This window comes from Podarcis tiliguerta, assembly GCF_965153285.1.
Source record: "Podarcis tiliguerta genome assembly, chromosome: 17".
In the NCBI taxonomy this organism is placed as follows: Eukaryota; Metazoa; Chordata; class Lepidosauria; order Squamata; family Lacertidae; genus Podarcis; species Podarcis tiliguerta.
The window spans coordinates 29600281-29626423 of record NC_139550.1 but is presented as its reverse complement, the minus strand read 5'-3'; the positions used below and the strand labels follow the sequence as shown (position 1 = coordinate 29626423).

Here is a 26143-nt window from a genome sequence, read left to right as displayed (position 1 = left end):
CTGTATTTATTTCCCCTGATTTGAACTAGAAAATGGTGATTTTCTTGAGTCAAAATGAAAGTACCCCTAAACATTTTTTTAGAAAAAAAAGCACTGACCATGAGCATGTACCATGGAATAGAAATGCGAGTAGAAATCCCAGTACTGTGTGATATATTTGGCTGCCGTTAATGTTACTGTATTTATTTCACTTAAAACAGGGAGAAATGTACCGTATTTTCTGCTCTATAAGACACACTTTTTCCCTCCTAAAAAGTAAGGGGAAATGTGTGTGCATCTTATGGAGTGAATGCCGGCTGCGCAGCTATCCCAGAAGCCAGAACAGCAAGAGGGATCGGTGCGCAGTGCCCCTCCATGCCCCCCAGGCTATGCCCATGCTCAGGAATTAATCAAAACTTACTCAACATTGTACAGCTTCCAGATCCAGGTCTCAGGGAAGTTCTGACGGACTTGAGCATCGATGTCTGCGTCTGACGACCAAGGACGGGATTCAGATGCGAGGGCCGGTCTACTCCCTGACTGCAAACCTCCTCCAAGCAACCCTGCTCCAACAAAACAGAAATGCTTAGACTTCTGCCTTGAAAGAGTGGGCCAAAAGAGAAATGTGGCTAAGCCCTAGTGTTAAACCACCTTCAACATGGTAAGCACAGATACATACACCAATAATCTGGAATTGGAAACCTCCTTACTTGAAGCGACCATGCCATAGGGAGAGTAGTGGTGCCTGCATGTTGCTGGCTTCTTAATTTTGTTGTTTGACAAGACTTTCAGCCCCATAACCTGTCAGTGGTGAGAGAGACCAAGGAAAGGAATCGCATTAGTTGCGCAGGTCAATGGTGCCAGCTTTTTAAATACCTTCTTCCATCTATCCACACAGCACTCATGTCTTCCTTTCCTCCCCCCTTCTCCCCTTCTCTAGGGTTAGAGACACACATGATTTCTTAAAGGGATATGAAATGAAAAATGGGTTGTTTCCAAAAGGGAGTGCTGGGCAACCTCAACAGCTGGCACGTGCCATTTTCGCACAGGTTCATCATAAGAATGCCAGCCTGGTTTTTCTTAAATTTAATCTGGATCTGGGAATCCCTGAATGCTGTTCAGTTCCTCTCCTACATTAACTCCCCTATTCCAGTTGAAAACTGCATAATAAAGGGCACTTACTTTGAGGAAACTGAAGAAGTCTACCCCACCATCATCAAACCAGGGTCTCCAGCTGTAGCGCTTGCTTCGTGCCAGTGGCATAGGGTCGCCGATTGGTCCTGGTCCATCGCAGTGATCGTACTCGGTGACTTGATAAGGATACCCTCCTAGGAAGTAGAACCTGTCATACACCTGCAAAGGAACACATGGCGTGTCAAGCAAAAGGATGTGAATTAAGTTGCTGAGGGTAGATATGAAAGGATCTATATCTGACGATTCTAAACCATCAGAGAATAAATCGCAAGTTCTCATATATTTCCCAAAACTTACAACTGAATAACCAAATTCAATTTCCAAAGTTACACCACGTAGATCTGGAGATGAGAAAGGAGAAGGAGTAGATCTCCAAACTCCTAGCAACAGTAATGATGAAGGGGTCGAAGGACAGCGGGATGGGGAAATGCCAAACTCTGAATGTGATGAGGATACTGATGTAATTTCAAATCTGGATACCAGGCGCTGTCGGGGACTGGGCAGAGGAGGAATGGTGGAGACCACCTCCCCATCTTGACCCTTCCAGGGAGGAGGAAGAGGAAGATAGTATAGATTTACAATAGTGGTTTGCAGGAGGTCACAACTCAGAGGCAGATGAGGGGGAAAGTTGGAAAATAATGGGAGAGGAGGAGGCAGAATCAGAGGGGCTGCTGGCTGACACGTGTCACTAGAAAGCATTCTAGACCCTCCATCTCCCAGAACCCGGCAAGCCTTAAAAGTAGGAGAGCAAAGAGCTCAAAGACAGAGGGCATGTAGCAGCACCCGTAGAAGTGACGAATGAGGAAGTGGGAGAGAAGGGGGTGGAGATTCACTCGGGACAAGGCCATTATCCAAGAGGCTGGGTTCTATAGCCTCTCTCTGTAAAGATCGAAATAAAAAAGGATGGTAAGAAACTTTTCCTTGTCTTTATACTTTGCTGGGCCAGCCAGCCGGGAGCCACTGACAGCATCCCGACAAGCGCTAGTAATGGCATTCCACTAGTAAGATTGTCCTACACTGCAAGGACAATGCAGCCTCATGAATCCTCTGATAGCAAAGAAATTCAGCAAATGCTCATTTATGGAGAACGGCTGCCCAAGAAGAAATCAATGCACTACATCAAAATAATACACAGACACTTATTTTCCAGACATCTACAGGGGGAAAAGCAAGTGGGTGCAAGTTGAGGTTTTTTCAAATTAAGCAAGAGAATGCACTAGCAAGTGATATGTTATTGCCCAGAAAAGGACTTTGGGGAGAAAGACCGCCATGGCTAGGAAAATGCTCTTGGAAAACTTGAGAAAATTTCTCAAGAACGCCTTTCTCTGTGCTCCTCTCAAACGAACCTGATGCACAAATGGCCAGGAACTGGGGTGGAAAATTCAGCAGCTGTTATCTTAAGGAGTTTATTCTCTCCTCCTGTGAACAGTTCACCCTTTTATTGTGAATGACAATTATGTTAGTGTGTGTGTAATGGGAGTACATGTACAGTGCATAAGTGACCAACCCTGCCCATCGCATCTCAGTTTCATTCATTCTCTCTCTGCCTTACGGTTGTGTTGGTGAAGTCTCTGTCATTCCTGAGGAGCAAGACACTTTGGTCCACAGCCCGAATGGCACACAGTGACCCAGGTGTTGCCTTCAGGTCAAGGTCGATGCTTGTTCCGGGAAGCTCCTGCTGCTGCGATAACCCCAGGCTGACCTGCAGATGTGAATGCTGAGAATCAGAAGTGCCAAAACAAAGCAGGGGGCATAAAACCGTAGACAAGTATTTACCAAGCAGACAATCCTATTTTAGAATGGGCAACCCAGAAAACATCTGTCTGACTCAGTTGTGGAACTGGTGCATGAAACTTTCTCTAACCTTTAAACGTTGTGTTAAATATATGTATTTAATCTGTACATTATTTTCATTGTATGAGGGTTTAATTTCTTTTTCACAATTATCCTGTATATCTTTTCAGCTCTGTGTGTTTTATCTGTGTTGTTTTAATTTGTGTAAGCCACCGAGAGTTCCAGTCTGGAAAAAAGGCATATATAAATAAAGGAGAAGAAGATATAACATTTACTAACAGATTAAGACTGGATAGACTATTTTTACTGTTTACTCACATGAGAAAATGCACCTCAGGGAGAGTGCACCTCACATGAGATCTCCCTGCCCCCATAAGCTCCCTTTAATAACTCTTAATTTTCTACAGTGCTACTATAGGTTTGCCATATTCCCAAAAGTGAAAATCCGGACAAAATTTTTAAGCTTTTTGGGGGGAACATTTCTCCCGCCCCCCATTAAGTTTTTAGGCTTTTTTAATTTTTAAAGCTTTTTTATTTTTAATCACCCTACTTGCCATTCGTCCAAGATATCCCAGACATTTTGCCAATTTGGCAAAAATCCACCCGGACGCCATTTTCAGAACCCGATTCCCAGATGTGTCTGGGAAAATCCAGACGTATGGAAGCCCCAGCTACCTCCTTCCTCGTGTGTGTGTGTGTGTGTGTATTAGTCCCAAATCATATTTCTTCCAATCATGATGGTAGCTCCTAACACCATTCATTGCTCTTCCACTGTATGAGACATGGGGAATTGCAACTGACTTTCCACACAGCTGGGGGTACCATACTTTGTGAGTCTGCACATCCTGCTATGTTCTGTCCACACCAGTAGATGTGACACACGTGTGGGTGGGAGAGGGGAGGATATAAATCATCTGACCTGAGCACCACTTTTTAAAAACCTTACCCTTCCCTGCCTTAAAAAAAAATTAAAATCAAGTTTCCATGTGCTTCAAGGCAGCGATGTACTTGCAAAGGGGTACCTTGGATCTCTCCCCCCCCCCCCCATTTTCTGGGTACGTGATTGGCGCATGAGAGCCACTTTCCTGTGGCGATCACACAGGGTCCCCGGACGTTTCACTGTCTATTGATCCCTGTGCCACCACTTGATTTCTCGTTACCACCACCCAGGCCCTACCTGGTACAATACTGAGTCCAGTCAGGGTTAAATTAGAACATAAACTTCTGTTTATTTATTGCAATTTAACAAGCATGTGGTTTCATAAACGGTATCAGTCAATTACTTTCATAGGGTGCCTATCCAGACCTATAACTTCCGCTACCTGCTCTCACTCACTAAACCACCTCTCAGATATTTACTTGTCTTCCTAGCCCCTAGATGTTCCTGACTCAGCTTATTTCGCTACACTAACTCAACCTCCCCACAGACTCTATCCCAATTCACTCCCACTCCAACCAACCACCCAACTCCCAACAAACTCCCTCCTTCGCCCCTTCCAGAGCTGGTTTTATAATCCCTCTGACTCCACCCCCCTGGGTTCTGATTGGGGAACCTGTTTAACTATTTCACATCCAGCACTCTCATATGCTAACGTCACACCCACGTATTCCGGTTATTTCCCCCCAGTCATGTCTGATGACATTCAGTTCTGCTGCTTGCCATCCACACCAGTAAGTAGGTCTTGATGGAATGTACCTGGGCTGTGGCTTTTGTCCCTTCCCAGAAAGGAAAGCAGGAAACTGTAATGTCATACGACACTCAGATCAGCTCTGCTATCAAAGAAGGGATTAAAAAACAGAGCTACCCTTTGTTTTTCATTTAAAAAAATAATCCAGAGGTCTTGCACAAGAGTGCAAAAGTGATAAAGAGGACTTGTGCAAGACCTCAATATCAAGGGGGGGGGGTGTGTGTGCCAGATGTATGGGCTGGGATTACAGCCTCTCAGATAATCTCTCGTGTTTACGGTTTGCAGATCTTGAGAGAAAATCTCCTCTGAATCAGGTACATGAATACAGGAAGCTGTCTTATAGTAAGTTACACCATTGGGTCTATCTGGTTCAGCACTGACTGGCAGTGGGCCTCCTGAGTTTTAAGGTAGTAGTCTCTCCTGACCTTAACTGGAGATTCCGGGAACTGAACCTTGGACATATTTAGTCCTTTGAGGCAACCAATGGGAATAGTTCCCCCCTCCTTTTGTACTGGAGGCCACTGGAAGCAAAATGGCTCCTTTGTGCTCAGGTGAGGAGCAACTGGAAGTAGGGGTGTGGTTTTAGAGGCTAACCACCAAAATGTCACCACACGTGTGACAAACTCTCCACCCAAAATAAACACTAGCAAGCTTCCCCATCAGTAGGGACTAACAGATGCATAGGCTGTGGTGGAATCTAGACACACATAAAAAACGTTGTGAAAATGCTTTTAAAAAAAAAAAGTTTTGAAAAATATATTGAATTCGCCATAGCTCACCATCGCCATCTAGTGTCACATTTGTATAATGCACTTTTCAACACACTTAAAACGTTTCATTTGCAGCTGTATAGCCGATTCCTATGTTTACGTATTGGGTTTTCCTAGGCCTGGTTCAAGCCATTTTACTGCCCGAGGAAGCAAATTGTGTCCCAAGTCAAGAAGATACATAGTACTTCCCACAAGCACCTCTTCCCCTTCCCTGGCAGTAAAAAGACAGTAACAATATCTTAAATAACTAACAGCTTGCTGCCCTTTGTGCCAAGAGCCTCAACTCTGTTTCTGACTTTCCATACATCAGAGATATTGGACTTGGGGAAAAGGGGGCGGGGATATTTTCTATGGTCTAAAATACACAAGCAGTCAGGGGAAACTCTCAAGGTCAACAATCTGATGATGACATTGTGTGGCTGTCCCATAAAAAGTGAGTGATAATTCCAGAGTAAACGCCTCATCTGCCAAACATCTGCTAGGCTAGACGGAACGATTTTTGCTGTCTCTCTGATTCTGAATGCACTCAGGCATTTAACACTAACGCTCTCCTTCTTCCAGTACTCTGTTGCTAGGAACCATGGCCTTGCAGCTCACCTGGTTTTTGAAGCACATGGACACTTCAAAGCTCACTTTGTCTGCAATGGCGCCTCCATCGTGGAAGAGAGAATAAACGACCAAGGATGGTTGTGGTGCAAAGTCGGAGGTGAAGGTCAAAAAAATGGAGAAGGTTCCTTGCAGACCTGAAAGAGGGGAGGAAGGTTTCTGAGTGGAGAATTCAGTCATCAGTATGACTCCTTAATCCACATCAAACCCCAGACTTCTCCTCCTTCACTCTTTTTTCTCTCCACTTACATTCCCAGGTATTGTCCCTATAATACTGTAGTCTAGCGGGGATACCATCTAAAAAGCCAAACTCTGCCAAAAAGTCACAGAAATCCACCAAACTCCATCACAAACGCTTCCTTCAAACCTCCCCCCCCTCTTTAAAATGTTATTTAGTTAATAAAATAAAATAAAATAAATTTATTTAACATAAAAAGAGAATTCTGAAAAGTCTCCTGAACTTCCCTCCGCCCCTTTGTGGGTCCTTATATTAACATTTTCCTCCTGCATCTTGTCTATTTATCCAAATTTTAAAAATCTCCATTATACCTGAAATTCAACATTAAACTACAAGTATTATTGCAATCCTACAAATAATAATTTTAATTGTTTACAATGGTTTTTAAAGTAAATTATATCTTTTCGTATTAAAATTTTGGTCTTCCAAACCTCCTTTCTGAAACTCCAACTCTCCACAGGCTTCAAAGGTTGGTGCAAAGACTAGTGGAATTGCAGTTGCAAAGGTTCCTGGGATTGCTAGCCATTTCCCCCACTCTTTTCACACAATTTTTGAAGTTTTCCCATTATTTTCAGGCCATTTCCCCCCCCCCTTAGCTCCTTTTTAAATTGATTTATTTAACTATTTCCCAGTGGCACGTGTATACCCAGTTGTGAGCGAGCCAAACATGCAGAAGTGGGGAGGGATTTGACAGATAGACTTACTTCCACCATCGCCACCCACATTCTTTTGTCCATGCATAAGGATTTTCCCCTTTCCTGTCACCTGGGGAAGGAAGAGGCATATACAGGATGAAAACATCCAGAAAGGGACACTCTTAAGAGACATCTTTCTCAGGCGGCAGATGTTTTGATGCCAAAGACATTAGGGCACTAGTGTGGAAGCAATAGAGGAAAGGACCTAAACGGCCTCGGCCCAGTATACCTGAAGGAGCGTCTTCACCCCCATTGTTCAGCCCGGACACTGAGGTCCAGCTCCGAGGCCTTCTGGCGGTTCCCTCGCTGCAAGAAGCCAAGTTACAGGGAACCAGGCAGAGGGCCTTCATGGTGGTGGCGCCCGCCCTGTGGAACGCCCTCCCATCAGATGTCAAGGAAATAAACAACTATCTGACTTTTAGAAAACATCTGTAGGCAGCCCTGTTTAGGGGAGCTTTTAATGTTTGATGCTTTATCGGTTTTTTTAATATTCTGTTGGGAGCCGCCCAGAGTGGCTGGGGAAACCCATCAGATGGGCAGGGAATGAATGAATGAATGAATACAACAACAACAACAGCAACAACAAGTATTATATAACATTTAGGAAACTTCTGAAGGCAGCCCTGTATAGGGAAACTTTTTAAGGTTTAATGTTTTACTATGTTTTTATATTTTCTGGAAGCCCCCCAGAGTGGCTGGGGCAACCCAGTCAGATGGGTAGGCTTCAAATAAGTTATTATTGCTGTTGTTGTTGTTGTTGTTGTTGTTGTTGTTGTTGTTGTTGTTGTTGTTGTTGTTATACTCCTGGAAAACACTCCAAGAACTGAACCAGGAAGGGTGAAAACTGAAGTCCTGTCCTCTCTCTTTGGCCAGCTAGTTTTGGGTTGTTGCTTTTTTTGTCTTGCCAACCCTGGCACCTTCTGTCCTCAGCCAGGATGCTCACATAGTAAGAGAAGGTGATTCCTTTCGCTTTGCCTTCTTCGCCTAGATCACTGTCCTTAATGCTGTAATCCACTTGAACCTCCTGCTCCTGATTGCAAGGCAGCACTCCTGGCACCCGCCGGACTTTAACAGAGCTCTTTGCCGTGGTGTAGTAAGGCTGTAGATAGAGGAAAGCGTTCTGGTGGTACTGATTGATTTTCCCTGGTTCATACACTGGATCCTCCAGATGGAGTCTTCCCTGGGAAAGAGATAAAGTTGCAGCCTTTAGTCAAACAACCAGTTAAAGTGACTGATCAAAAAAACTTTGACTACCGACAAAAAGACTCCCTAAGAAATCAGGAGACATGTGGAATCTTTAATTTTCATCTTAAAAATATTAAAAGTGTTAAAAGAGGCATTACCCTTCACTCTCATAATGAGGGAATGCTTCTTCTCAAACTAAACATAACATTGATGGCATTATTTATTATTATTATTATTATTATTATTATTATTATTATTATTATTATTATTAATTTTTATTTATACCCCGCCCTCCCCAGCCAAGACGGGCGGCTAACACCAGGTATAAAAACAATTGATTAAAATACAACTTAAAAACAACATTAAAGTACAACATTAAAATGCAACCTCATTTCAGTAGAAACTCAAATCAAAAACAATCACGTTGTGTGTGAAAAAATAAATAAATTCTAGGTTTCCCTCCCCTATTATTATCAGGAGCACAGCACATGGGGAGGGGAGATTTAAGTGCTTCCCTCCCCATCCATGATCTCTGAATCCCCACCCCACACATTGGTGCCAATGGAAGATCCCCAAATGATAATTGTGCTGGGGGGGGGTGAGTGGGGAGGGAAGGTTTAAACCTCCCCTCTCCATATGCTGCGATTGTGACAACAATCTGAGGTAAGGGGGATGTTGCTGGTCTTTAATTTACAAAAATCAAAATAAAAATCAAAAATCAAATCACAACTTTATTGCTAACCATTTGGCATGTGAAGTTAAGACCTAAGATTAGAAATGTGTGTTGCAGCAAGCGGCACCTAAAGCCAAATTCAGTATGCATTTCTTTCTTCAAAATTATTTTTTCTATTCATATGTAAATGTATACAGGGTTATTTAATTGATTGATTGACTCAGGAGACAGCCTTAATTAGTTGCTTGAGTCCACTATTTTTCTAGCAGCGGAACTCACTATGAGCACCTCCCTCATTCTCTTCAAATGGGGAGCCCATCTGAGAGGTGCTGGAAAGGAGTTCTGATGCGTTCGGGCTGCAAAAAGCCCTGCTTGTGTCTATTAAATTAGCAATTGACTCAAGATATGTTTGATGCAACACTACCATCTGGTGGGAAGTGGGGAGAAGCAGAACTGATCCAATATGAAAGAGGATACAGCCACTATCACACTTCAGGCCTAGAACATCTCTGTTCCAAAATGGCTTTGTATTGTATTGACAATGCAAGACCCATGTTGCACAGAGTGCTCCTTCACAGTATGTCTCCCATCTGCTTCCTCTTCCATAAAGCACCAAAAGAGCGGCTTACAGGCAATTTAAGCCTAATATATAAAGACGATCAGCTCCTGTTCCTAGCTTCTCCTCCTTTCCCACCCAGTTCTTAGTGATTACTTCCTGCATCTGATCCCCTGCTAATATATCCAGAGTGGACTCTGCTCCACCTGCCATGCTTGTCTCGTGTTTGGCTGCTGAGGACTTGTGTCTTATTCTGCTTCCTTAAAGGTAAAGGGAAAGGGACCACTGACCATTAGGTCCAGTCGTGGACGACTCTGGGGTTGCGGCGCTCATCTCGCTTTATTGGTCGAGGGAGCCAGCGTACAGCTTCCAGGTCATGTGGCCAGCATGACTAAGCCGCTTCTGGCGAACCAGAGCAGCACACGGAAACACCGTTTACCTTCCTGCCGGAGCGGTACCTATTTATCTACGTGTACTTCGTGCTTTTGAACTGCTAGGTTGGCAGGAGCTGGGACCAAGCAACGGGAGCTCACCCCGTTGTGGGGATTCGAACTGCCGACCTTCTGATCGGCAAGCCCTAGGCTCTGTGGTTTAACCCACAGCGCCACCTTACTGCTAGGCAAACTGGTCAGAGTTTTATGGTTTATATGGCCAACAGGCAGATCACGATCTACTGGTAGATTGTGGGGTGCCTGTAGTAGATCATGGTAGATCTTGGGATCTCCCCAAAAAGGCTCAACAACTTTGGTCAATCCAGTGGGTAGATCACAGCCTGGTTTATAGAATGTTAATGAAAGTTTGATATCATTGCTTATTCTGTATTTTAAACCATACACATTCTGATTTGGAGGGGAGTCTATAGCAGAAAAGTGGCATAAAAATAATTTTTGCCACCCTAAACTGCATTACATTAATTATCCTCCAGATGTACTTTGTTCTCTCCTGATTAATAGGCAGTTGGAAGAAGAAGCTAGAAAAAAATCCATTTGTCCATCAAACTTTACTATGTGTTATAGTCTAAGAGCTGGAGCGAATTCCAAGCATGGCTTTTCCATTCAAGGTTTCTCATGGAAACAAGGGAGTCTGGAGAGAATGTTTTTGAAGTCTTCTTCTGAAGCCATGCCTTTGCTTCTTGCTATGTGGTGTACAGAGAATGCAGAGCACTTTCCTCACCTCCAGAGAGACCCTTTTTCCATTCCACACTTCTGTGTCTAAAGAAAACTCAGCTATGCCATTGCTGTCAGTAGTAAGCAGCATGTTGGTCTGATTGTTATTTAAATTAATTACTAAGAACACATCATGGTTCTTCATGATGGAGCCGTCTCTTTGCAGGGCTTTGAGCTGTGAGGAGAAAGAGGAAGAGAGTTGAGATTTACTTACATCACTGAAATTATCCACGGTTGCTTCTCAGCTGCCTCATGAAATCCGTCATAGTCTTCAAGAAACATTTAGAAAACAAGTCCTCTGTTAGAGGGTTCAGGTAATAGATCAGATGCAAAAGAAAGAGGACTTTCAGAGCAAAGAGAATCTTCCCAAAATGGGGGAGAAGATGGGTTTTCTCTCCAATATATAAAATTGTAATGATGTTGTCACACTGCAGTTCGCTTGGCTACAGACAGGTGGTTTTGCAAAGTCTAGTGTGGTGAGCTGCTGAGCTGCTAGGAGGGCGGGTGGCACAGGTGTGGCAAGAAGAGATGAAGAGGGATTTGGAGAATGGAGATGCAGACCCAGGTGAGATGAAGAGGAGGGAACTGGAGGATGGATACACAGGCAGGGAAGTGACCCAGGACCACAGTCCAGGCAAGCTGAAGAAGTATGGCAAGTTCTGAGGCAGGTGAGATGTAAAGGAAGATGTCTGAGGGGTTGGCAAGGTATAAAAGGATGGCTGATTTCACCAGGTGTAAAGGGAGAGCAAGGAAGTTGGCAGGAGAGTGTTTGTTTGAAATCATGTGGTCAGTTGAGCTCATTTGTAATATAGCACCATGAGTACTAAGAAATTCTTGAAAATTATAGGAATTACCTTTCCCCTGAAGGGATAACCTTGATGGTAGTAATCATCTGTCTCCACAAAGTTCATAGATCCAGCTTGATCAGACATATAGAATTGACGAGCAACATTTGCTTGTACTCCTGTAAAAAACAAACACAGAAAACCCTGCCTAGCAGTGTCGGATATTTTTGCAATGTATAACACAGCATGCACACATCATCCTGGGGGGAGAAAAAATGAGCTCCAATATTAACCAGAATACTCTGCAATCCTAACTGATACAGACCAGAGCTAGTCAATGATGGTGGATTATTCAACCATAGGTAGTAGAGACCTTAGAGTAGAGTACTGGCACTCAGTAGATGCCAACGTATGGTTATTTTTTTCCTCTTTTTAAAAAGGTTGGTTCCAAGCATTCTGTTGTGCAGCCAAGAAACAGAAACTAAGACATGGCTTTGCAGATGACGGGGAGAAAGAACACTACTTGTCTCCCATCCAAGTACTAACCAGGCCTGACCCTGCTTAGCTTCCGAGATCAGACGAGATTGGGTGTGTTCAGGGTAGTATGGCCGTAGAGATGGCTTTGCAGATGACGGGGAGAAAGAACACTACTTGTCAATAGCCCTATTCAGTTCTCTGTGTTGAATCAACAGGAGGGTGGGGGAAGGGAGAGAGCAGGGGCAAGCTTGATAACTCCACCCCCAGTTGCCATTTCCTGCTCCATGGATTGGAGGGCAACCATTTGCCCGGCGAGGAGCCTGTTCTACACAAGGAGACTCACTGTGCAACATAGCAGGACCTTTTCAATGCATAAGACAAATGCCCAAGTTGGGCCAGCAACTCATTGTTGGCACCCTATTGTCTCAATCGTCAGGGGTGAAGTAAACCGCGGCATTAGCAGTACCAGAGTGACATCTCTGGGGCAGTGTGTATGGAGGTCCTGGGCTGCCCAGACAACAAGACTGCCCTCTCAGCCTTGCTGTTGCGGTGCAAAAGTGTAATAATAAAGTTTAAGGTCTTATATATATAATAAATGTTCATAAATGTACCAACCAAGCACATACATAGATCAGCACAGGAAGACCGACCTGAAACCATTTTGACTCCCAAACTGACCAAATGTTTTCTCTGCAAGGAGGGGGGGGGTGAGGGAACCTTCCCAATTGTCTCAGGAATTGGGAAATCACCATCTCAAAGGAATGGCCAGACTACCAGGAAAGGCAATCAGATAAGGCATTCTCAGATAACCTGGCAGGCAGGAGAAACAACAACATTCAAATTTCTGTTGTAGACCACCTTTTCTGTGATGTAGGTATGATGTTTGTGGGGGGTGGTCTTGGGCTACACCCCTTCTGTGATGTATGTATGATGTATGGAGGGGTGGTCTTGAGCTCCAGGGCAGGGAATTTAAAATGTCTATATATGGGCAGGCACACCTTGATTCTGGGTCCTCCTCTTTTCCTGCATGTGAGGGGAGCACCCTGTTGCAACAGATCAATAAACAGAGCACTAGCTGCTTTACTTCTCAATATTCTCTGGTTGGCCTGTTATTTTCTCCTACCAATAGGGAACCCACGTAAGGACTCTATACGGGCTCCTGGATACCCCATAAGGGAAAAAGGGCAGATTTTGTTTACAACAAAAGGAAATCAGAGCAATACGTTTGGCACCAGCTTGGCTGCAGGAGTTGCCAGAAGGTGGTGTACAAGATACCATCTGACCGCCTTAGGGACTCCACTCCAGATTTGTGTGGGGTACTCCTTAGCCTTTTCTTCTCCTGAAGTTGAGTGGTGTACATGGCCCTGTGGCCTCTCCTCCACAGATAATCATGCCTTCCTTTAATTGCGTTATCTCTGTCTTTGGGGTGAGGGCGTTCCCCAAATTGCAAGCAGATTTGAAAGGAGACATTTCCTTTGCTCAGTCTCTCACCTGCAACACACACACCCCTCGCTCCTCATATCCCTGCAAACACCAGAGCTTACCTGTTCCAGCTTCTTCCAAGGAGGCCTCCACATCTATGCTGTGACTGTATTCATAGCTCGAAGGTCTGAACTGTGACAATTCCACGGTAGCAGAGAAGCAGCCAGTCCTGTCAGTCTGAAATAAACAGTCAGTGAAGGTAGCTAAGATGCCAATCATTGGCTTCGGGGAAAAACACAAATTCATAGAGCCTTCCTCCTACTCCTCAGAAGGTTGTTACAGATTTGGGGTACTAGAGTCTATTAGTGAATAGTAGAAATTAATGAACGTCAGAATCTAGCTAATAATTGGAGTACTGAAGAGAAAATTTCAGGCCAGTGGAAAAATACAGGCTAAGCTTCCTTTCCAAGCCAGGGCCTCACCTAGGATGGCATATTTAAGATTTTTAGAAGCATCAGGTTATTCCTGAGCCCCCTCATTTCCACTGTCCTCCAGCCCTAGAGCTTTTTCTCTCCCAGTCATACCACCAACCATAGCTGTCAACTTACAGATTTGAAAATAAGGGATCAGCAGCCAAAATAAGGGATTTTAGACAACCAGCAGCCAAATGAAGCCTCAAGCAGTGGTTCCCATAGTGCAGCAACCCAACAAAGGGGATGCAGCAAGGAAAACCACTGTCACCTCTCTGCTGGGAAGCGCTGAGCAAAGGCGAGTCCCCAGGCAACGCGGCCGATTTAATCGGCACAAAGCATGCAAGCTCCACCCCCCAGTCGTTCTTAGACTCCTTATTGGGTGAGCAACGCAGCTAAGCAACACAGTTGGAGCCTCCCTCCTCCCTGGCCGGCAGGGAGGGAAGGAGAGGAGCTGCTTCCTTTGAAACCTGGGAAATTTAAGGGATATCATCAATAAGGGACAGCAGCGGGACACGGCGCTGAGATAAGGGACTTTCCCGCCAAATAAGGGACAGTTGACAGCTATGCCGCCAACCCCTCTTGAGCACCATTACCTGCCCTTTGAAATCCTGGCAGATGTCAGTAGGCGCTGGAGCTGTTGTATCTGGCGACCTCCAGAAATAACGGTAAGCTTTCTGGCACAAGGATATTTGCATTAAACCCCGGACAGGCTTGCCGTATGTGTACCTAGAAAGGGGGAGGCAGAGAGTAGAGATAAATCCAGCCATTACTCTTTATTTTCCTTTTTCTATGTGCTGCACACAAGCTTAGAGCTGCCAGCTTTTCTTTGGCAGGTCTCCTATGTCTTTGATAGCATCAAGATGGAAAATTAAGATGAGAAACTTTCCCTATTGCTTTATATTAATGCAAGGGAAACCTTCCCTGGTTAAATTTTGTACTTGTCATGCAAATGCTAAAGGTACACGAGTAACTTTTCGGAGGAGGTGTGTGCTGATAATCTGATTCCTGCCCCGCTATGCCACTCACACAGACTTCAACTATGCCGTGACACTCCTTGAATTTCCACAGACAGTGTTTTAATTGATACTTCTCCATGTAGCCTGAAAACCACCCACTATTTTGCTTTCAGCTAAAAATAACATTCTTAGTTATTTATAAACCTTATTCCAAAGGAATCAAACTTTTGATTTTTGTAGTTAATTGTATTCACCGCTTAGATCCATCTTAGCTCCTTTGTCTACATCCATGGTATTAATGCATTAATGCATAGGCTCAGATTGTAGATATGTGTAAATAAAACCATATATCCTAAAAACACCACAGTCTCCGCTGAGCTTCATTCCAGGGAAACTGGACCCTGGAAAGCACTGGAACCCCCTGGAGTTGCTCCTTGCAACTGGGGAGCATGTGCAACTATCAGATTTGCACAAAACTGGGAAACTGCAAGAGTGTGTGCTGGGAATTTACAATTGCATGACTGTGTGGTTTTGTGCACTTCCTGGGAATTTAAAAAACAAAACAAGGTGCATGTGCAGCTTGCATGCCCTATTGGCAGTTAGACAACATAACAAAATCAACAAACCAAAAGACAGGGGCAAACACAAAAGGGAATGAACGGGAAAGACCAAAATTGCTCCTCATGTATAAGTTCAAATACTTGCAGGTGTGGACTACTCCAGTCTAATTCCAACAGAGAAAAAGTAGATAAACAGCTAATAATGCTCAAATGAGGTCATGAGCTCTGCCCTGCCCTCCCAAATAAAGTGATGAGTAATCTGATATGTATACCTGCCACAGACTTTTAGAGGAAAGTTGCTGTCTGCTGAATAGATGATAGCAGGCTGTACCACCACCACTTCAAATTTGCGAATCACTGGAGAAGAAGAAAGAGAAGAGACTGTTACACGGTACACCATGAATCAGCTTGAAGAGAAGGTGTGTTGGCATTTGGCATGTTTTAAAGTGGGTTGATTCAAACTGTTGCCTTTCCTTTTTACTTACGAGAAGAAGAAGAAGAAGAAGAAGAAGAAGAAGAAGAAGAAGAAGAAGAAGAAGAAGAAGAAGAGGAGGAGGAGGAGGAGGAGGAGGAGGAGTTTGGATTTGATACCCTGCTTTATCACTACCCTAAGGAGTCTAAAAGTGGCTAACAATCTCCTTTCCCTTCCTCCCCCACAATAAACACTCTGTGAGGTGAGTGAGGCTGAGAGACTTCAGAGAAGTGTGAGCAGCCCAAGGTCACCCACCAGCTGCATGTGGAGGAGCGGAGACGCGAACCTGGTTCACCAGATTATGAGTCCACCGCTCTTAACCACTACACCACACTGGCTCTACTAAGCACTACGAACTTTGATATAGAGGCAGTTAACAGGTTTACATGCATTCTTTTCCAAACTGACACTTTCTAATAAGAAGAGTCTGGATTACTTCACCTGGGAGGTTTTTATGATGCTGTTATGGAGGCTGCGTTGCAGCGGTAGAAAGGACTCTGCAAAACAGAACTTCTTCATTCTGCACGATGCACCATCTGGCATCAACAGAGTCTGAACTAGAACCATGGCTTAACATGTACCAGGTGTGCCCAATGGAACATTACTACCTTTAAACAAGCTTTGTTCACCAGGTATCAGGCAGGTAGGCTCCCAAATCAGTGGGTAGCGTTTTGAGGCAGATGTTGTCCCCAATATCCGCTGATAGAAACTGAATTCTAACTAGTGATGCATGGAAGAGACAATGCTTCTCCAAAACTCATTTCATACCATATTCAAGCACTTCAAAGCTTAAGAAAGCCTTCCCATGATCCACAATGATTCTGTAGACCCCCAGCATTGGTTCAGCAGCCAACTGGTAGGACAGTTGCACAACCCCGTTGTCTGGTTGCACATTATTCCATTGTGCAATTCGGTTGCCTGCAGGATCCTGCAATCACATTTTTATAAAAAATAAAACACATGAATCATTGCAGCACATACCTGCAGAAGGGCTAGGAAGCATCTCTGAAAGGGTGGAAGTTCTGCAACCTCCTCAGTCTTCTCCCCTGCCCTCCACCCCACATTGGTGTGTGTGTTTCAAATTACATCTGAAGAAGATCCCTGGGAAACGTGAGGGTACTCACCTGCAACTCCACCAGCTGGTGCTAAAGAAGAAAACAAAAGGCAATCCCTTTAGTCCCCAGCAGGAGTAATGCATCCAACTACAATTCCCATCCTGCAACTCATCAAGTTAGGGGAGGGGGTGGAAAATCTGTGGCCCTACAGATGTTGGTGGAATGCATTTCCTACCATTCCTGACCACTGGTTGTGCTGGCAGGAGCTGACAGGAATTGGAGTCCAAGAACATTGGGAGAGCTGCAGCTTACCCACTGCAGCAAAGGATGAGCAAGTACCTTTAACTGCAGATAATGGATTTATTTATTTTTTGCAAACACATTTTGCTAGGCAGGCAGAGAGGAGGAAAGGCATATTCTTGCTCCCCCACTTCTAATATCTGCAGTGAAAGGGCACCCCAGCCTCTACACTCTGGGATTTTATGCCCTCTGGGTCAATAAATCCTAGCCATTCAGAAACTTCCTGAACATCCCATACTGTTGCCATAGCTACAATGTCATGTCAAGCAACTGAAGATTCCCTATTTAGCTTCCCCAAAGCTGCCAGGTGTTCAGAAAACTGAGTGCAGAAGATCTGTTGAACTTTGTTGGGGCTTTTTATTTTTTATTTTTACCTGTTCTGAGTGAAGACAAACCATTTCTCCACGGATTCTACATCTGGTGCGTGGGAAATAAAATAAAATAAAAGCTATTTGGGAGGTTGGTTCAGCCTTCCACTCATTCGTATCACATATGAGCACATTGTCAGCTCGTGTTTCTAGCGATTACCAAAAAAACCTACAATCTTGCTGTTTTTGGAACCAGGCCAGAAAGAAAGTTTGCAAGAAAGAGCTGGGCTCTCTCTTTCACCAAAATAAAAGCTCTGAAAAATCCCCCCAATCTTGTGGATTGGGAACTTCTAAAGGCACCATCGATCACTACATGCAAGCGCAAGCTGCTCTCAGAGCAGACTTCCTTTAACAAAAGCGTCTGTCAAGAGTTTTGTTACGCACAGATTTGTTGAACTCATCACTAAATACTTTTGTACTCAGGTGAGGAGAAATATAAATGGTGGAGGAGAAGTGCCCAGCCCAGGTCATGCCCATCTTGTCTTGCTTATTCCTCCCTGCGCCACCACCCCTCCGCACCCTGTTCACATTTCTCACCTCAGTAGCCAACGGCATAAATCCTTCATCCAGGGTGATGATTCGAAATTGCACTGCAACAGAACAAATGCACAAAATGACCCTCTTAAAGTGCAGGTCTTACGAGAGGGTCTTGTTCCCCACAACAGTGCAGTGCTGGAGCACAATGTGTCTCTCCCAGCCTGCCATCTGCCAGCCGAGATTGTTCTCATCTTTGTTCGGCTCCCCCAAGTCTCCTGTTAAGGCCCCAAACTCTTCCAAGGACATCACGCCCAATTAACCCGACAACCTGCCAAATCACCTGTCTCTGTTCATAACTCAGGACAAGGGCAAGCACAGTTCTCTTGCATTGCCAGTGGCCCTCAATGGTACTGTGTTGGCCATTCTTGGCCTTCTTAGTAGTGGCGCCTGCCCTGTGGAATGCCCTCCCATCAGATGTCAAGGAAATAAACAACTATCTGACTTTTAGAAGACATCTGAAGGCAGCCCTGTTTAGGGAAGGTTTTAATGTTTGATGTCTTACTATGCTTTAATGTATTAAATGGGCTGGGGTAACCCAGGAATTCCTCTGCAGCTTGTATTTTCCCTCCATATGCCCAAATAATCAAAATCCTACCATTTATTGATTTCTACAATTCCCTAATAGAGTCTGTTGCCTCATATCTGTAACATGCTCTAATGGAGAGATATATAAACTGTTATGTACTAAGCTTGGATCCTAAAACAATAGGCAAGTAGGATCCTAGAATGCAACAACTGATTGCCTTGCAGGAAAAGACCAATCAGGCTCCAGGAGGAAGCTAATCAGCCTATTAGGCTGGTAGGATCGTAGAATGCAACAACTGATTGGCCTGTAGGAAAAGACCAATCAGGCTCCAGGAGGGAAGCAGAATCAGGCAGGCAGATGGGACTCATTGTGTAAATAATGTATATAAAAGCCTGAGGTTTGGGGGGGGGGGGGCAAGTCAATCACTGTTTTACAAGCTGCAGTAAAGAGCATGAAATCACTACAGGACTCCGAGTATATTTCACACATACATTAGGATTACGCACAGCTCTGCAGTAACCAGTGGTGTCATGGCCCCAAAATGAAGGAGGGCTGGTATGCCCTCTTTTACTATCACATTACTATCAAAAGTGTCTGCCACTAGCCCTGCTTACGTATTAAGAGCCAGCCCACCAGCCCTAGGGACTCTTTTCTCCTTACCCAGTTGTCCTGGAGAATAGATGGGCTTGTCCATCTGCAGAAAAGTGCCACTTTCCGCTTTCTGAATAAGAACCTGCTTCTGCTCATCTATCTTCCCCTGGGCATCAGAAAGTCGGATGGCAGCAACTTCCTCCGAGCCATCTGCAGGGGGTGGTACCTGGTTTACACAAGTCACTTAGCGTTAACAGGATTCACCAATCCAGGAAGGATTAAATGCATGCATTTGAAAGGAAAGGGTGAATGAAAGAGCAGGGAAATGGAGAGAATGGGGCGGTGGCGGAGGGCTGTGACGCACACAGGTCAAACCCCCTACAGATGTTTCCTATTGTCCTGGACTTCTAACAAAGGACAGCATGACGGAGAGACCACATTGGGAAGAGAATAGGCAGGATCTAGTAATCTGAACACTGGACCTCCATGTGGGAGCATGATTTAACTATTGTATGTTCCATCCCTGAATGGAACTCAAAGCAGCATCTATGGGGTTGTTGCAGTTTAGCCTTGCCAAGTAGGCTGAAAGGGAGATTGACCCACAACCACCCAATATATTTCATGGATGAGAAGAGCTGTGAACCGGACACATCTACAGCCAAAAGCAACACCCTTAACACCAAACCACAATGACTTCCCCAATGGACAGGGCTTTGGCCATCACAAAAGGCATTTCCGTGTGTGATTTTTAAAGTACAATTGCAGTGCAGTGTTTTGTGTGGTAGACAAAGCACTCCGTGCTTTAAAGGGCTACTGTGCCTTTAATTTAAAACTTGTTTCATTGATTCTCAGTGTGTGCTGATGTGCACCTTCTGCGCCAACTTTCACATTCCTGCTGAAAACTTTTCTATTCCACCAGACTTATGCAGGCAATTAAGAATACATTCTTCCACAATGGCTAATTGATGTCTGTTTTTAACCTCTCAATGGTTTTATGCTTTCATTCCTGTAAACCACTTGGATATATATTTTTACGACACAGAGGAATAAAGATATTTGTAAAATAAATAAATAAGATTTATATACCACCCAATAACAAAAGTTGTCTGGCTGATCTGCTGATCCCGCCTCCTTTGTTGGTTTGTGTTGAGCCTTGTGTCACTGGGTGTGGAAAAGAAAGAGTGAACCCTTTTGAAGGGACACTCTTTGAGCAGCAAGAACTCATTCACTCTGTGGCAGGAACACCCCACAATAAAATAAAATAAAATAAAATAAAATAAAATAAAATAAAATAAAATAAAATAAAATAAAATAAAATAAAATAAAATAAAATAAAATAAAATAAAATAAAATAAAATAAAATAAAATAAAATAAAATAAAATAAAATAAAATAAAATAAAATAAAATAAAATAAAATAAAATAAAATAAAATAAAATAAAATAAAATAAAATAAAATAAAATAAAATAAAATAAAATAAAATAAAATAAAATAAAATAAAATAAAATAAAATAAAATAAAATAAAATAAAATAAAATAAAATAAAATAAAATAAAATAAAATAAAATAAAATAAAATAAAATAAAATAAAATAAAATAAAATAAAATAAAATAAAATAAAATAAAATAAAATAAAATAAAATAAAATAAAATAAAATAAAATAAAATAAAATAAAATAAAATAAAATAAAATAAAATAAAATAAAATAAAATAAAATAAAATAAAATAAAATAAAATAAAATAAAATAAAATAAAATAAAATAAAATAAAATAAAATAAAATAAAATAAAATAAAATAAAATAAAATAAAATAAAATAAAATAAAATAAAATAAAATAAAATAAAATATAAAATAAAATAAAAAATAAAATAAAATAAAAAATAAAATAAAAAATAAAATAAAATAAAATAAAATAAAATAAAATAAAATAAAATAAAATAAAATAAAATAAAATAAAATAAAATAAAATAAAATAAAATAAAATAAAATAAAATAAAATAAAATAAAATAAAATAAAATAAAATAAAATAAAATAAAATAAAATAAAATAAAATAAAATAACAAAGCCCTACTCCTAGCACCTGTTCAGGCAAGCACAGACTGGAGTGACAGGAGACTACAGTCTATAAAATGGGGTACAATTCAAATAATTACAGGAGGAAGCATGTAAGTGGCAGAGGACTGCCACCTCTTCCTTTCCTCAGGTTAGTGTTTCCACTACTCTGGGTCAAACTGACAACTTTTTTCTGCCCTCTTAGAAGTTGGACTACAAAAATTCTAAAAACGATCCTGAGCAGGTGGAATGTTCTTGTGCATTCCATGACATCACACCAGCTCGGCTAATCAGTGTCAGAGGTGAAGCAGCATGGTATAGATCAAAGGACACCATTCTGCACAAGCACAGTTGATGCTTCTGATTTATACTCTGTACTTTATTATTATTTTTCATGTATCCAGACCAGATTTACTGCTGGTATACATCACTCACTGTGAAAGTCAGGCACTTCAGCTGTTTCTCACGCCATCTGAATCCATCCAGCAGAACGTGGGTCTTGTTCTTAGTCTCCAAGGTGATGCTGAGCACTACAGATGTTTCCACATCACCCAGGTCCATGCACAACTTATCACTGGATGGGTAGTTCAGACGGGCTGGAAGGACCAGCATGTATTTCCTGAATGCAGAAGATGAGAGGAAGAGAGACGAGAACAAGAACACACCTTTCTTTAGAGAGAGAGATTATTGGCAGGCAATTGGTCCAGTTATTTGCACTCTAAATGGCATTCCTGCCTGAAATCCAACACTCTGCCTTGGTGTACGGCAGCTTCCTATTTTCCTATGATGATTTTGCACATGCTGATTATTGTTTATTGTATTTTAATTTTTAATTTTATTTTAATTTAACTCAACTCAACCTTTACAGGCATACAGAGAAAACAGGTATGTGTGGGTCAAAACATAACATTGGCATCTGTTCACAGATAAAACTATACAGGCATAGCAAGGTTAAAAAGTAGTGGGTCCAAATGTTTGATCCCCATGCTGAAAGAGAGGTTAAATTCTTCTGACTCCTACAGGGTTTATTGAATTTCTGTGGGCATGATAGAATGGAGAAAGTAGCAGAATATATGAGCAACGCTGTGAAACTACAGCATCACAAGACTTGAGTGGTACTCAGTATAATTTATGAGTCACCTTCGAAGGATTTATATTCTGAAAGGCAGGATAATTAATAATTGTAAGTGTAACCACAACAACAAACAGAACAGCAACAGCATCTGTACTTTCCTAGTTGCAAGACTCTCCAGATGAACAGATTTTGTGCAGCAGAGTTGCGGAAGAACCAGTGCCTGTCCAAGGCTCTAGAGGACAGCTGCTATGAAAGTAGCCAATGCTTGTCTTGGACCAACAGTCTGATGCTATAAAGCAGCTCCATGTGTTCAAATGAAGTGGAAAATGAACAAAGCTGTCCCTTCATTAGAATTCTGCTTAGGAAACTACATTTACTGCTTTTGTCTCAGGGGTCCATCTGATTGGGCTCATCCACACTCCTGCTTGTGCTGTGCCTAGTAAGCACAGGTCCAAGTGGTTTTCCCCTTACCCAATTCGTTTCCCAGGGAAAACCAGCTCTTTAGTGATCAATCAGAACAAATGGCAATCCAGGAAAATGTGAATTGCTGTTTGCTCTGATTGAGCGCTAAAGAGCAGTTTCCCCCGCGGGACAAGAGGAAGTGTGGAAAAGCCCGATGAGTCTCCGGCATTGTGCCTACTTGCTACATCACTGTTCTCCAGCCTTGGGAGTATTCTTCAATGTTGGGTCTCCGCATGTTGTTGAGCTACAACTCCCTTCATCCCTGACCACTGGCTAAGCTGATTGGGGATAATGGGAGTTGTAGTCCAACAACATCTAGGGACCCAAGGTTGAAAAACATGGTGCAGTTACATGATTGGACAACGCATAACGGACAACCCACCTCTTTTGATAATCTCCATTACAACTTTTGACTTCCCTCAGAAAGTCTTCTGATGTTTCACTCAAATGGGAACCTCCAAATTTGCCTCCAAATGTTTCAACAGCTGAAAATTGGTAGCAACGCTACTTTTCTTCGTCATAAAAGTCCACTTTGAGCTTCCTCTCAGAAGACTGCAAGTTGCTCCAGGAAAGGCAGCAACTATTACCCAGCATTCCCTCTTGGTTAACCTCACTCCTTCACTCTCCCTTGCAGGCAGGTGCCTCCTTCAGCCCTTCTGCTTTCCCTTTCTTAACTACCGATGCAAATTTCCATCTGTTCTTTTCCCTACCGATACATTCACCCTAATAGCCCCCTTCCCCCACTCAATATACTCCTTCATGGCCGTCACAACTCTGAATTCATAAGGACCAGCTTCTCCCTCCCAGTCATGTCCTCTATAATTCTGTTTCCCTGAGATCACAGGTCTTCCAACCACATAACAACTTACGGGATGGAGTCATCTGCACCAGCTAACTCGAGGAAGGGAGCAAGGCCACTGAGAATGAGGAAGAGCCACATTTCTGTGGAGACCTGCCTGCAGAGGACACCGCAAATGTCCAAGCAGGAACTTGGAAGAGGGAAGACTCGACGTCTCCCTTAACTTGCTTCTCAGCTTATCTGATCCTCATTTTATATCCTCATTCTGCCTGGCGTGTGACTCTTAAGTGGCCTCTATGCCCAGTGTTTAAGAAATATGATCCGCCACCTGAGGCTCACACAGAGAACAGGGAAGGAAAGTCAAATACAGCAGGTGTGAAAGAAGCTGGCTTTGGGACAGAGGCAGGTGTGTCTTGAGAAGCTGGCCAGACCACTTACTAAGATGCCCCTTAGTAACATGCTAACACCTATGCACTGCAGTGGTCTAAATGTTTGTGCAATATACATGGAAGAACAAAACCCCTAGATGTTCAATGGTGGGCTTGCTCTTACAGCTCCAGCATGGACCCCCTTTTCACCCTAAGGTCTCAAGGCCCACCTGACACTATGCCTTGCTTCAGGACAGGTATGCCCTTCTCTCTCCCTTTCTTGCTTTCCTTTTCATGTGAGGGCTACGACAAATGTCACGTTCTCTCTCTCTCCTTAGGCGTTTGATAGAGGTGCTTCTTCTACTCTTTGAATCAAGTATGAGTTGCTACCTGTTTTATTGTCACTTTGTTGTCCAAAGCAACTTCCATATACAGTCATACTTTGGAAGTCGAACGGAATCTGTTCTGGAAGTCCGTTTGACTTCCAAAACATTTGGAAACCAAAGCACAGCTTCCAATTGGTTGCAGGAAGCTCCTGCAGCCAATCAGAAGCTGCGTCAGACGTTCGGGTACCAAAGAACATTTGCAAACCGGAACACTCACTTCTGGGTTTGCAGCGTTCAGGAGCCAAAACGTGCTAGTACCAAGGTGTTCAGGATCCAAGGTACGGCTGTATTCTGTCACACTCATTTCATGTAATAAGCCAACCTTTCTTTATTCCACTTGTGAGTGAACTTCTTGTGGGCATAAGGTTAAGGGCAAGCACATATCCAAAACAAACGTATTTTATAACCCTTAGCAAAAGGTCCTAAATATCTTAGTTGTGCATGCAGGAATGCACATGAGTGCAGGACACATGTGTGGGTTCAGACTCACACCTGTTAACACCCTATTTCTACTGGGTCAAATACATGCTGGAAATGCAAGGAAAATGAGGGCACCTTTTACCACAAGTGTTGGACCTGTAAAGTAGTAAAAGAATTTTGGGAGATGATATATAAAGAACTAGGGGACGCGGGTGGCGCTGTGGGTTAAACCACAGAGCGTAGGACTTGCCGATCAGAAGGTCGGCAGTTCAAATCCCTGCGACGGGGTGAGCTCCCGTTGCTTAGTCCGAGCTCCTACCAACCTAGCAGTTCGAAAGCACATCAAAGTGCAAGTAGATAAATAGGTACCGCCCTGGCGGGAAGGTAAACGGCGCTTCCATGCGCTGCTCTGGTTCGCCAGAAGCGGCTTAGTCATGCTGGCCACATAACCCGGAAGCTGCACACTGGCTCCCTAGGCCAATAAAGCGAGATGAGCGCCGCAGCCCCAGAGTCGGTCACAACTGGACCTAATGGTCAGGGGTCCCTTTACCTTATATAAATAACTGAAAAAAAATGTTTAAAATAACCTTTTCTAAAAAAACCCCCAAAGCATTTCTTCTAGGAAATACTAAGGGACCAGAAGAGACTTCTTATGTATGCGGCCACTGCTGCCTGGATGTTACTGGCCCAGAGATGGAAAGAAGACAGAGTCCCTATCAGAGATGAATGGCAGATTAAACTGATGGACTATGCAGAAATGGCAAAAATGACCAGAAGAATTAGGAATCAGGGAGATCAAAATTTTAATAAGGAACGGGGAAAGATATAATTTATCTTAAAACTCACTGTAAACAATTAAAATTATTAGTAGGATTGGAATGACCTTTGTGGTTGGATGTTGGACTATGGTTATAAGGGAGACTTAAGAGAATTGGATCAACAGAGAAGATGTAGGAGCAAAAAGTTAACATAAGGACCCACAAAGGGGAAGAAGAGAGTCCATGGGAATTTATGGAATTCTCTTTTTGTTTTGGTTGCTTGATGATGGTTTGTACATTCGAAAATTCGAAAATTAAATAAATTTATGTATAAAAAAACCACACACCTTATTTCTACTGAATAAAATGACTTGTACTGTCCAACAGCCTGTGGCTAAGATGGAAGGGCACTAGGTCTTTTAATGTGCCTGCCAAGTGTCCTACTTAACAGAGGGCGGTTCTCTATTTGAAGGTGTTCTCTATTTGTTCAGTCCAGGTCTGGTCAACAGACTAAGCAGGCACAGAAATCTCCTGGTGCCTTCCCCACTATTCAAATTATAGTATTTATTTCTAAATTGGTGCCTATATACTGTATTATGATATGCAGATCGTGGTTCTTTAGTTTGGCAAAGCATAACTCGTTCCCCCTAGCCTTCCTGTTTGGGTCCTGGGCTGGTTTCTCTCCTAAATAGATGTAGTGAGCAGCGCATGTTATGCATGAGGGAATTCAATGAATGAATGACCTTTCTGATTT

The 26143-nt window shown here is 43.0% G+C and overlaps 1 protein-coding gene across 3 annotated transcripts in view; it reads right to left on the bottom strand.

Moving 5' to 3' along the window:
- Positions 1 to 23681, bottom strand: part of A2ML1 (alpha-2-macroglobulin like 1) — a 49853-nt gene extending 26172 nt beyond the window's left edge. For 2 of the 3 annotated variants that reach the window (XM_083419436.1, XM_083419437.1), the window contains exons 1-18: positions 23528 to 23681; positions 21557 to 21740; positions 19136 to 19292; positions 17950 to 18002; positions 16814 to 16834; positions 16458 to 16617; positions 15490 to 15574; positions 14295 to 14427; positions 13351 to 13465; positions 11399 to 11508; positions 10552 to 10719; positions 7908 to 8144; positions 6974 to 7034; positions 6023 to 6168; positions 2726 to 2875; positions 1162 to 1332; positions 690 to 780; positions 401 to 542 (exon numbers count right to left, since the gene is read on the bottom strand). In XM_083419436.1, coding sequence (XP_083275562.1) covers positions 401 to 542; positions 690 to 780; positions 1162 to 1332; positions 2726 to 2875; positions 6023 to 6168; positions 6974 to 7034; positions 7908 to 8144; positions 10552 to 10719; positions 11399 to 11508; positions 13351 to 13465; positions 14295 to 14427; positions 15490 to 15574; positions 16458 to 16617; positions 16814 to 16834; positions 17950 to 18002; positions 19136 to 19292; positions 21557 to 21740; positions 23528 to 23598 — 2255 coding nt within the window. In that variant the 5' untranslated portion in view covers positions 23599 to 23681. Of the gene's footprint in view, positions 1 to 400; positions 543 to 689; positions 781 to 1161; positions 1333 to 2725; positions 2876 to 6022; positions 6169 to 6973; positions 7035 to 7907; positions 8145 to 10551; positions 10720 to 11398; positions 11509 to 13350; positions 13466 to 14294; positions 14428 to 15489; positions 15575 to 16457; positions 16618 to 16813; positions 16835 to 17949; positions 18003 to 18451; positions 18657 to 19135; positions 19293 to 21556; positions 21741 to 23527 lie in introns of those variants that run through there. The other variant, XM_083419438.1, reaches the window with a different exon arrangement.
- Positions 23682 to 26143: the final 2462 nt, after the last annotated feature.